The following is a 12,649-nucleotide window of genomic DNA, read 5'->3' on the forward strand; positions in this document are numbered from 1 at the left end:
CTATATTGAGTTGATGGTTTCTTTACTCTGACCCCTTTCTAAAAGCTCTACTTTTTTACTCCCCTCCTCCCACATTTTATGTTTTTGATATCATATCTAACCTCTTTTTGTGTGTGTGTGGATCTGTTACCCTCTTATCATTGAAATAGGTAATTTTAGTACTTTTGTCTTTTGACCTCCATCTTATCTTCATAGGTGGTTGATTGGGTACCTTTACTGTATTTTTACCTTTATCAGTGATTTCATTGCCTTTTTTGGGGGAAAATTTTCTAATTCCTATTTGTGGTCTTCTCTTTCCCACTTTCTCAGCATTTCTTGTAGGGCTGTCTTCTTGATGACAAACTCCTTTAGTTTTTGCTTGCTTGGGAAACTCTTTATCTCTCCTTCCATTCTGAATGATAACCTTGCTGGGTAGAGTATTCTTGGCTGTAGGTTTTTTCCTTTCAACACTGTAAATATATCATGCTACTCCCTTCTAGCCTGTAAGGTGTCTGCTGAGAAGTCAGCTGATAGCATTATGGGGTTTCCTTTGTATGTAAATTGTTGCCTTCCCTTGTAGCTTTTAGGATTCTGTCTTTATCTTTAATTTTGGACATTTTAATTACAATCTGCCTTGGTGTGGGCCCCTTTGGGTTTATCTTGTTTGGTGCTCTCTGTGCTTGCTGTACCTGGATGTCTGTTTCCTTCCTTAGGTTAGGAAAGTTTTCAGCTTAGCATTTTGGGTCTTCAGGTGGTGGTTGTGCTCCTTAGCATCACGTGTTTGTTCCAGCCATGAAGAACACGGGGAAGAAAGCGTGGATGGTGTCTCTATCAGGACAGAAAAATTTCTCACAACTTTCTACTTACATTCACTGGCCAGAACTTTGTCACAAAGCTGCCCTTCCCTGGAGTGGAGGCAGAAAATGAAAATATTAAGCAAGTATATTGCTGTCTTGATTGAACTCAGAGTATTAAGAGGAAGGAAGCAGTGGGAGGATGGAAGGATAATTGGTGGGTAAATAATAGCATTTGTAGTAGTCATCGTATCTTTTCACTGTCACACACTCACAGTAAAATTAATGATGGTTTCACTCCTTGATGAAAGGGTAAAGCTTATTCACTTTATTGTAGGACAAAATGGGGAGTGTGCATAAAGCATTCTGCTGTGTGTTGAAGCATGATGAATTTCCTCAGGAAAAGCACTGTGTGACTTTTTGAGTTACTTGCTGAACTAGCCTCTTTATTCATGGAATACCATTTTTCCTTGAAAGAAGACTGATGACCAAACTATATCTTTTTTCAGACTTGGGTATTTGAAAGAGAATAAAATGAATCTGTCACTTCAAGGAAAACAACTGACAGAATTTATGCCCATGATCAAAATCCAGCTTTCAAGAAAAAATTAGAAATTTTTGGAAAACTTGTGTCTGCCACAATGAGCTTATTAGATTCTCGATACATAAAGGCTTTTCTTATGAGATTCATAATGATATTAATGAAGATGATTTTCTAACATTGTAAAATAAAATGGGTCCACATTCGGAAGACCTGCTAGACTTAGTGAGCCAATATTTTCCAAAGGACCAATGAATAATGTTGCAAAATTGCACGTGAGTAAAAGATCCATTCCAAGTGCTAAATAAATCAATGGATTTTTATTTTATTTTGCTTTTCAAAATTTTAAACTTTTAGTTTTGAGGTAATTTTAGACTTATGGAAGAGTTGCAAAGTTGTTCAGAGAATTCCCATATAAGCTTCCCCTAGCTTCCCCTAATGTTAACATCTTACATCACTGTGGTGCATTGATCAAAACTAAGAAATTACCATGACCAAAGAATTTTAGTATAATAAAGTACAGTAAAATCATTGATATTGTTTCAAGTTCCACATCACGAATAACCTACTACCCCTCGTTTGAGTTTTGGTACAGTGTCAAACAAGATTATCGATACATATCTGAAAAACTATTAATTTTTCTCTTTTCTTCTCTTTTCCAACTATATATCATGTGACATCAAAACTACTTTTATATACTTCAACTAAAATTATGTACTGCAACAGAGGGAATGCAGAAGCAGGTATGAGAATCCAGCTGCTTTCTATTACCCGGACATTATAAATAGACTTGAAAAAATATGACACAAGGCCACTCTTTGAATGAAATATTTTTTGTTTTAGAATATATAACTGTTTCATAAAAACGTTATATAAGTTAGTATGTAATGGATTCACCATTATTTTAGATAAATACATATTAAAATTTTTCTCAGTTTTAATTTTGAATATGGTGATATTGACAGATATCACCCACATAAACAAAAACTCTTTGAGATACTCAATATTTTTAAAGAATGTAAAGGGGATGCTGAGAGCTAATTATCTGATTAGCTAAACGATGCATTGAATGTAGTGCATTAACTTTCCTACATTGCGTCTAGACTAATACTGTCTGTACAGTATTAGTACTCTCTCCCATCCTTGGGAGAACTGAGAAAAATCATCATTCCAATTATGTCTTGTAGAGCTTATTTGTCTCAGAGGACCCCAGTAGAGAAAGACTGTTCTAGACACTAATAAATTAATAGATGTAAAATACGTTGAACCGTGACTAGTGGATCAGCCCTCTGTGCTTGTTAGCTGATATTGCTGCTGTTATTAATTGTTGCAATCACTTGACAGTTATGCGTCTTCAAGTATCTTCTCTCAGTTGGTGGCTTGATTTTAATTGTTTTTATGGTGTGTTTCATTGTGTAGAAATTTTAAGCTTTTCTCTGTATTCAAATTTATCAACATTGTCTCTTTTATGTTATTGTCCTTTTTTCTTATGTCTCGGAGAAGAAACTCTTCCCTTCCCCAAAGTTATAACGATCTGCTTTTATATTTTCCTCTGCAAGTTTCTAACTTTCCAAGTCTTTGTTTTCACAAACTCTGAAACCACTGTTGTCAACCCCACCGGTGCCCACGTTGCGGAAGCCAGTGGTCCGTCCTCAGCCTTCATCCCATCGACTCATCGGCAGCCTTGACACAGTCGCTCTCTCCTTGACTCCCGAAGTTCTTTCTCCCGTGGGCTCTGCAACATTGCTGTCTTTTGTTTTTTCCGCCTCACAGGCTGCTTTGTCCTTGTCTCCTCTGGGGGCCGTCCTCCTCTCTGCATGTGGGGGTGTCCTGAGCCTTCCTCCTTGGACCTCTCCTCTTTTCTGTCTATTCTCACTCTGCGCCTGCTCTGACCCAGTGTTGTGCCTTTAAATAGCTACACACTGACGACTCCAAACACTTCCATCTGAGTTCCGGCCTCTCCTCTCAACTCTGTTTTTTTCAGCTGCCTGTTGGATGTCTAAGAAGCACGTCAAACTCAATTTGGCCAAAACAGAAACGTTGATTTCTCCAAGCTGTTTCTTCCATTTACCCATTTCGGTAGCGTGACCATTCATTCAGTTGCTTAAGCGGAACCCTTGGCGTTTTCTTGTTCTCTTCCTTTCACAATTCATATTTAAAAATTTAGGCAAATATTGCTTTTTCCTTCAGAATGAATCCTAGATCTTAACCACTTTGTACCTCCGCCACCAGTACCACCTGTGTCCAAGAAATGGTTGTCTTTCACCTGCACTATGACAAATGCTAACTTGCCTGCGGGTTTGCTTGTCCCCCCGTCTGCTCTCCACACGACGGGGAGAGCAAGCATTTTGAAATACACATGACATTACATCACCTGCCCCACCCTCCACTTCTAGAGGCTTCTCATCTCACTCAGAATAAAATCCGACGTCCGTACCATGGCCGAAGGTGTCCACAGAGTGGGACCACTGCCGCTTCTCCACCTTCGTTTCCAGTTCTCCTTCTTGCTTCTCTGCTGCAGCCATGATGGGCTGCTGGCTGCTTCTGGGACTTGCTGAGCTCGTTACCAGCACCTGGCTTCAGTACTGATCCTATCCAGGCCCTGTCTCACTCGGAGAACTTTCATTCCTCTTTTCCCTGCAGGAGTCACATTCCTGGTGACCACTGTTTGCTTCCAGACCCACATGGAAGCCTGGAGTTTCACACTTCTGTTTGGTATAGATTCCATACAAGATACATATTTGTATTTCTGTGCATTTTTTTCTTGTTATTTTGTATCTATTATTGTTACATCTTTGGAGAAGAGAGGTATATCTTCATGGGGACATCAAAAAGAAAAGCCATTAAGCCTTTAATTATAAATATAAAATATATTATATTTTTGTTTTAAGCTCACGGTTACCTGTGCATGTATATTTTTTGCTACATTTTCCCTCCCTACATAATGTGTCATTTCAATTTGATTTCCTCTAGATTCATGGGTTATCTAGGAGATATTTTCTTGATTATACATCAGTTAGGATTTTTTTTCTTTTTGATGAGGAAGATTGGCCCTGAGCTAACATCGTGCCAATCTTCCTCTACTTTATGTGGGACACCGCCACAGTGTGACCTGATGAGCAGTGCTAGGTCCACACCTGGGATGCGAACTCATGAACCCCAGGCCGCCAAAACAGAGCATGTGAACTTAACCACTACGCCACTGGGCTGGCCCCAATACATCAATCAGGATTTTTAAAGGGTATTATCCCCCACTGAGTTCTAATTTTTGTATTATTATTAAAGAATATGGCCTATATAATTTTTTTCCAAATTGCAAGATCAAACGTGAAATATATGTTCTCAGTGTTTAAGGAATAAAGTTCTCTAGTTGTTAAATAAAACTTATTGACTATATCGTTCAAATCCTCTATATTATTAATTTTTAAAGTCTATTTTAAAACCAACTTCTGAAAGAAATGTAGGAAAACTCCCCATCATGGGCACGTATGTATTTTCAAATCCTCCCTGCTTGTTAGGAGTTTTTGTTTTATGCAGTTGTCTGCCATGCTGTGTGTTGTATAGAGTCTCATGACTGTTATAGCCTCTTTGTGGGCTGCATCTTTTATTCTCTCGTAAGACTCTTCTTTGTCTTCTGTTGAACACGTTTGTCCTTGAATTTGCTTTGTCTGAGATTGCTGCTTCTGCTTTCTTTTTGCTTTTGGCACTGTCTGTTGTTGCCCAGCTCTTTGTTTTTAACCTTTTTCTTTTTTTAAACGTGTGTTTTATTTAGATAATACACAGTTGCATTTTATTTTTTAGTCACATCTGACAGTCTCAGATTTTTAATAGGGGGATTGATTCTGTTCACATTTTTGTGGTAACAAGTATACTTTGGGCTTCGGTGTTATTTCGTTTGTTATCTGTATCAGTTAGGGATGCGCTTGACCATACGTAACAGAATACAAGGCTAATAATTGCTTAGTTAAATAAAACCCACATTTTTATATTATCATAGGTCATTTAATAGTTACAGAGCTTTATTCCTTGAAGTTCTGTATTTTTCTCAAATGACGAGAAATCTGGAGGATACTGCGATGGGCACTGTTGGCTTAGCTGCTAGACAAAATCCTTGAGGATCCATCTCCTTCTGTCCTTCCGCTTACTCATCCTGAGCTTGTGACTTTCTTCCTCACGGTTGCAAAAGTCTCTCCACAACTCCAGCGATCACTTCATCCCAGGGAGGAAGAGGGCGGCGAGGGAAAAGAGCAAAGGCTCAAGGGGTTTCTCCTAAGGAGTTTTCACCTTTTGTTTGGAGAAGGGAAGCCCCTTGCTGGGAATTCTGCCCATGTCTGCTTTGTCAGAAACGGGGACATCCGGTCACTCCTAGGCTGGTCACTTGCCAACGAGAATAATATTACAAGACGGCTTCGACCAATTTTATGTGTCCTTCAAGGCTGGAGTGGAAACTTGCCTCTCCCGAAACTGAGGGGTTTCTGTTACTCTCTAAACAAATCAGATTTTCTGATCAGGGAGGAAGGTGGGCAGGAAGGGGTGGTGGGCAGGTGACTGCCGAGTCTGCTGTGACAGCTACGCGTTTTTGTTGTTTTTTCTCTTCCTTTTACACATTTCTCCCTGTTGGTAAGCCTTTTAGCATTTAATTCCCCCACTATTAATTTGCAAGTTTTATAATTCTAATCGCGGTTGCCTCCCTGTTTCCATCAGTAACAATTAAACCCGTTTCTCTGTAACTATATTGCTTTCAACATGCTAAAAAATAGCAATGCCCTCCTATATTAGTCGGGGGGATCAATTTTGATTTGCGATGGGTATCTGCAATTCCGATATTTGCAGTTCTGCAGTGGATAACGCCTGGCATGTCAGTGGACTGACACCAGGAGGGGCTGCTTCCTGGTTAATCACAGCGTGATGCGGGTTGGGTAGCCCTTCTGTGCCTCCCTTTCTAACATCAACTCACAGATCTGAATGATTTTCTCTTGCAATTCCACCATCTTGGAGTTGTCTGTTTCCAGCTGGGTGGACAAGACGCAGAATGTGGAGAAGGCGCACTGGCTGCAACAGCCTCAGCCTGCAGGGACGGGGGCGGAGGAGGCTGAGGAAAGGAGGCGTCTGTGGGCTCAGGAGAGGAAGCAGGCGCTGGCATGGCGTGGTCCCTGACAGATTGTCATTCTGGTCCCTCCCACATTTGGTTCTTCTCCTCCATATGAATACACCCATCATCTCCCTGAGGGGGATGCCCTCGAGTCTCCTTCTGCCCCAGCATCCAGCCTTGAGTCCACAGTCTGTGGGGGCGTTTGTCTTTGTCAGGTCTGGATGTGGCTAAAGAGACATAACATCTGGACACCCCCACGTTTAAGACACGACACGCAGTGGAGGCTCCAGGTCAGCACGCCCACCATGGGAAAGAGGGAGTGTGCGTGCTCAGGCCCTGTCTGCGATGCCCTGCAGTCCCACAGGTCGAGCTCTGTGGTGCGCCCCCCACAACAGGCAGTGAAGGGCCGGCCTTGACGGTGCCCCCGAGGGCCCCCTCCTGTTCCTTGTTCCGTGGCCTCGTCTGAACCGAACGCTGAGGATCACCCTTTCCTTGGGCCAGTACAGCCTTTGAGACCAGCCTCCTGCTTATCGAGGTCGGGGACCCAAAGGTTAAGTCTTGAGCATCCAAAGGCTTTCTTAGTCCAGAGTCAAAAACTTAGGAGGCTCCTGATCTGTTTGCGTCCGCGTCCTGAGAAACCACGGCTAAGGGTCTTTTCTGGATGTATTCCACCGACTGACTGCACCTCGTTGCCTCCTTACCCCATGACGCCTCCCTCAGCCTCTTTGAAAGTGAGTGCGAGGGGTTGCACTCTGTGTGTTTGTGGCGGCCTGGCTTCTCTGAGGAGCAGAGACGGGAGTGGGATTAGACCCCTAGAGTTTTGCTAAGGAAACCCTGTGAAAGAAAGAGGGCAGAGGGCCGGCGGAGTCTGGGAGGGCTCTCACACCGCCACGCAGCTCTGACCTTGGGGCAAGGAGGTGGGGAGCAAGTGGACAGAGGGGTTCCAGCAGCCATGACGTCCACGGAAGGCCTGCCGGGAGGAGTCCGGCATCTCCCAGGAAGGAGCCTGCCCTGCTTGGGCAAAGGCAGGAGCCACCTGTGGGAAGCGTGGCCTTGGGCAATGCCGGGAGGGCGGGAGCTGGAGAGCTCAGGTTGCTTATGTCCCTGCAGCTCCATGTCTGTGGAGCACGTTCTCACGGCCACCGCGGCGCTCTGTGCCCAAGGTCACTCTATCCACCTTGCAAGTCTCGCTGGGCTCTGCCATGCAAAACCTTTAAATAGCCCATCCCTTGCACCTGGACCCTAGAAACAGGAGGTTTTTCTGATCCTACAAAGTTGCAAGTTTCTGCATTCTCTCTATCCCCTTTCATTTCTTCTTGCAAAGCCCTCTGTTCTTTTCTTGAACTCTCTTCTCTTAACACCTTGCCTGACACAGCTGCTGGCAACCAACACACCCCACCTGCCTTCTGTTTTCCAGCCACCTCCCTCAGAGCCACAAGCTCAGAAGGCAGGAGCGGCTGCCTCTTAAGCTAGTGTCCGACAAGTTTACCAGATGTTTGCTCCTGCGTCCCACGGATCTCCAGCCATTCGTCCACCTCCACCTCACTCGCCGCCCAGCTGCCACGGCAGTGACATGCAGGGTCCGTTTCTGTCTCCACAGCACCCCGCTTTGGGGAGAGGCCTCCGTTTTAGGTGTGGGCTCACAGGATCTCTTATAACAGGCAAACTGGAAAGCTCAGTGGCTTCCTGCAATGCAGGTTTATTTCTTGCTCACGTCACAGGCTGACGTGGGTCAGGGAGACTCAGGGACCTTGCTGCTTCGTTTGCAACTCCAGTGTCTCCAGTTGTGTTTCTAGAGGTGGGCAGGAGAGAGCATCTCTGCTACGGATCTTGGAGGTGCCGGGCCTGGACACCTGCTGTGGCGGCTGACTCTGCTGCTGTGTTGCTGCCCAGAAAGAGTCGGAGGGAGAGAGCTGGGGCTGCTGTCTCTCTGGGATCCTTTCCATAGATGACAGCCTTCGGAGGGGGGTGTGACAGGCGGGTGTGCTCCATCAGCCAACTGGGTTGTCCTTACCAATGAGAATGCGGCCTGTTTCTTCTCCCTTGTTCCTCCTTCTGTCCCGATACAGAGAGCGACAAGCACATCCAGTGGCTCCTGGGGGCGGACGGCGAGGTCTGGGTCTGGATCATGGGCGACGGCCCCGGTGACAAGCCCTACGAGGAGATCTCTGAGGAGCTGATGGCTCAGCGGGCGCGGCTGCAGGCGCAGAGGGAGGCCGAGGAGCTCTGGTGAGTGGGCCGGGGGTGGGGGCCGCCCGTCTGTGTCTACGGGGTCTTTTCCCCTGGGTTCTGTAAGGTCCAAGCATCTTGGCTGTAAGCATTTTTGCCACAAGCATTTTCACCCTGTAACTAATTGGCCGTCAGGCAATTTAGATGTAAAAGACTCAATAACTGGTTGGCTGTTTCTACTTTGGTCATTTCGTTTCTCCATCGAGGAACTTCTCGCAGTTACTCCATTTTTCAAAATTTTATTTTATTTTGTTTTTTATATTTTTGGGGAAGATTAGCCCTGAGCTAACATCTGCTGCCAATCCTCCTCTTTTGCTGAGGAAGACTGGCCCTGAGCTAAGATCCGTGCCCATCTTCCTCTACTTTATATGTGGGACGCCTACCACAGCGTGGCTTGACAACCGCTGCCATGTCCACACCTGGGATCCGGGCCGGCAACCCCTGGGGTGCCAAAGCGGAATGTGCGCACTTAACCGCTGCACCACCGGGCCAGCCCCTCACAGTTACTCCGTTTTTATAGGATTTTAATCTTAGCCTCATAGCAGTCCATACAGTGAGGGGTGGACGTGCTGGTGGTGGTCTTAAAAGGATTCGCATTTCTTCCCATTGGCCACGTTATTGATGCTTCATCAAGCTGATGGATGAGGACAATGAGCCCCAAGAGTTGGCTTCTTATTTGAAACATGCTGCGTTGGAGGGGGCGGCCTAGGCCTCGCGAGGGCACAGCGTTGACCCCTGTTTCCCACACAACAGGACAAGCGCTTGGTTAGGTACCGTCCGCACACGAAACAGAGTTGTTGGCACAGCATCACCGTGCATCTGCATACTAACGTTTTAAATGTCCTCAAATATTTTGTATTTCGCCATAAAGTCTTTTTAATTTTGTTGTCCGTTTTTTCACATTTCATTACATCCTCTTTAATTCGTGTCCTTCTTTTATTTTTCGCGATTTTATTTTTCCCAACCAGTTGCCTTATGGCAACTAGCTATGAGGCAAAAATGCTTCCTGCAAAGATGCGCGAGAGGAAACTACCCAGATCCGCTGGTGGGTCCAGGCCGCAGGAGGACGGGCGGGTGGAGGGGCAGGTCCCCAGCGGCCGCTGGCTGGTCAGAGCCCGGCTGAGACCGGTGACCCGGCATCATCTGGGTCTTGCCTCAGGAGGACCTTGTGGTTCGAATCCCGCGTCCACCTGTTAGAGGTGAGCTAGCCTGGGGCCTCAGTCTTCACATCTGTGCCGTGGGCGTCACAAGGCCCTTCCACCTAGACGGAGTGCCACTTCACGACATAATACAACAGTGCCCTCGCTTTCCCCTCCTGGGGTTGACCCGGGACAGGGGAGCAGTTTGGGTTCACTTCATTGTCCACTTGTCCTCCTCGTGTTGCCCCTGTTTCTCACGCAAGATGGACGGCGGAGCCCCAGAGAGATTCGGAGTCAGACTTCTTGCATAACCACTTTCAACATTCTTTTGCCAAACTTGGAAATCCGTGTGAAGTTGACTCCAACACTTTCCACCCAATTTTTAACGACAGCGTTTTAACTGTAAAATTGTAGCAACAACCCACACTCACCACCTGAAATGACCTCAACGAGCATTGAAGGCAAGGCGTGCTTCATAATCGGCTTTATCCACACCTTGATAAGCTGATTAATATCGACCCATGACGTCATTTAAGATTCTGCCTGGTCTTCCTTTACTTGAGAAACCCAGCTTACTGGTCCTGTTAATGGACTTTCAGGTTGTTGGCAGTTTTTTGCGTTATTGAAGCCCTCTGATGAACACCTCCCACCCACACCTTTGTAAACTTGAGTGAGAAATGGGCTTTCTGAGTCTTTTTTCCTATACAGGTGAGCACCTATTTCTCCCCACCTTTGCCCACGTTGAGTTTTTCGACCTTAGACGTTTGCCATTCTGATGGACAAAGAACGGCGGCTCATAGTTTTTATGAGAAGTTCTGTCGTTCTGTGGTCCTTTGGTCTCCCACGCGAGCTCATACCGCTGGTTCTCTCGGAAGGAGACAGAAGGAGGCGGAGATCACCAAGAAGTTCCGGGATGCTCTGGCCAATGAGAAAGCCCGGATCCTGGCGGAGAAGTGGAAGGTGGAGATGGAAGACCGCAAGGCAGCTAAGGTTCTGGAGGAGGAGCGCATTCACGAAGAGTTCAAGGTGAGCCTTCTACGGGGCGTCTGTGTGCGGCCGCATCCTCCGACGCCCGGGCCACTGGGCCGATTTCTGGTTTGCACCAGCCTTTGGCCATTGGTTGGTTCTGAGCGCTTTATGAGAACAGAAATCCGGCAATGTCTGAGCAGGGAGGAATTTGACATCTGGGCTAATCCACTTCTCATTGTACGGATAAGGAAACTGAAGCTCAGACAGGGGAAGAGACTTGCCAAGGCTGTTTGTAGTTGGGCACAGATGCAGGATCAGGACTCAGGCCTTTGCCTCCCAAACCAAGCATCCTGAAAGGAGGCCTGGAAGTTCTGAGTCTGTGGTCAGACCAGCCTAGGATGCAGTTCCAACTCTATGCTTACTGCTGTGTGACCTTGGGAAGCTTGCTGAACTTCTCTGAGCCTTCACTTTTTTGTTTGTAATGTTAGTGTAATAACAACACCCACCTTGAGGTTTTTGGAGGTTTCAAGGAGATGAAAAATGCACATGGTCTCTATTTTGAGATTTTTTTTTTTTGCTACAGGAATAAATACATTTTTGGGGGGGTAGAAAATTCAGAAAATACATGTGAGCAAAAAGAAGAAAATAATCATCATGCTGAATCCCAACAATTGTATATTAATGGCATTTGCCCATTTTTGAGTTTTGAAAACCTTTTTTCCCCCAAAATGATTAGATAGTGAGGATATTGGCCCCTTAAGATCATTTCTGTTGCAAATGTTTTTCTCAGTGTTGTTGTTTTTTCCTAATTTTAGTTGTAGTGCTTTTGGGTGTGCAGAAGATTGAAATTTTTATTAGCCAACGATGTCAATCTTTATTATTTGTTTCATGCTTAGAAAGATCTGTGCCACTACAAGCTTATAGAAATACGAATCTACAGTTTTTTGTCTGTCTCTCGTGATTTTATTTCTTTGCACTTAATTTTCCTTCTCTTGGGGTTGTGGTGTGATAATCGGGCTCCGACTCTGTTTTCTTCCAGATGGTTGACTGGTGGTCCCAACACTGTTTACTATGAGGTCTGTCCTCTCCTCTCATTGGACTTGCTGGCTTCATTCTTACTTCTCACTTACTTATGAATCTCTTCGTGGATTTTTCTTCTTTGCCTGATTATTTCTGAGCCAGATTGACTTATTATTGTCTTTAAAATAAATCTTAACATGTGTTAAGGTAGGAACCTCTCATTGCTCTTCATTCCTAAAATGTCCATTTTCTTCTAATAGAGACACATATGAATTATTTTGTTGCTATCCTCCTCTCCCCAACAACAAAAAAACCACACGGTGGTTTTCATTGGAATTGCACCACATAGAGCTGTTTTTGTGGAAGTTGGACATTTTTGCGATATTCAGTCGATGAACCTTCTTGTTCAGGAATGTGTATGTTCTTCCTGTTATGCAAATCTTCTTTTTGTCTTTGATAAAGTTTGTTTTTTCAACACCTGTAAATGCACTGGTCACCCAGTCACAAACATCCACAATAACTTATACAAACCTACGTGCATCTATCTTTTGGACTTTCGTAAACTTATTGTTTTATTTAAGTGCTCCACATTTCTTTTTTAGTTAAACCTTAGGTTTAATATTTTTTGTTGCTGTTGTGAATGTATTTGTTCTCATTACTTTAAAACCTCTTGCAGTTGCTAGTTATATACTTATATATAGTGATTTTATTTATTGATCTCCTTATTTAACTTTCTCTGTTATATATTCTTTAGGAGATTCCCTTGCATTTTAAATGAAGCAATACTTACTGTCAAAACATTATGTTTAAAAAGAATTTCAAACTTGCAGAAAAGTTGAGAGAAAAATAAAATGAATGCTCATATATTCTCCACTTAAATGCACCA

General features: G+C 44.6%; 1 protein-coding gene across 1 annotated transcript in view; it reads left to right on the forward strand.

Annotated features, from left to right (window-relative positions):
* The window catches only part of SH2D4B (SH2 domain containing 4B), a 92,794-nt gene that overhangs the window by 15,797 nt on the left and 64,348 nt on the right, over positions 1–12,649 (forward strand). Inside the window, exons 3-4 of the mRNA XM_046652788.1 lie at positions 8,476–8,635; positions 10,650–10,800. Coding sequence (XP_046508744.1) covers positions 8,476–8,635; positions 10,650–10,800 — 311 coding nt within the window. The remainder of the gene's footprint in view (positions 1–8,475; positions 8,636–10,649; positions 10,801–12,649) is intronic.

The sequence above is a fragment of the Equus quagga genome, chromosome 2, assembly GCF_021613505.1.
Source record: "Equus quagga isolate Etosha38 chromosome 2, UCLA_HA_Equagga_1.0, whole genome shotgun sequence".
NCBI lineage: Eukaryota > Metazoa > Chordata > Mammalia > Perissodactyla > Equidae > Equus > Equus quagga.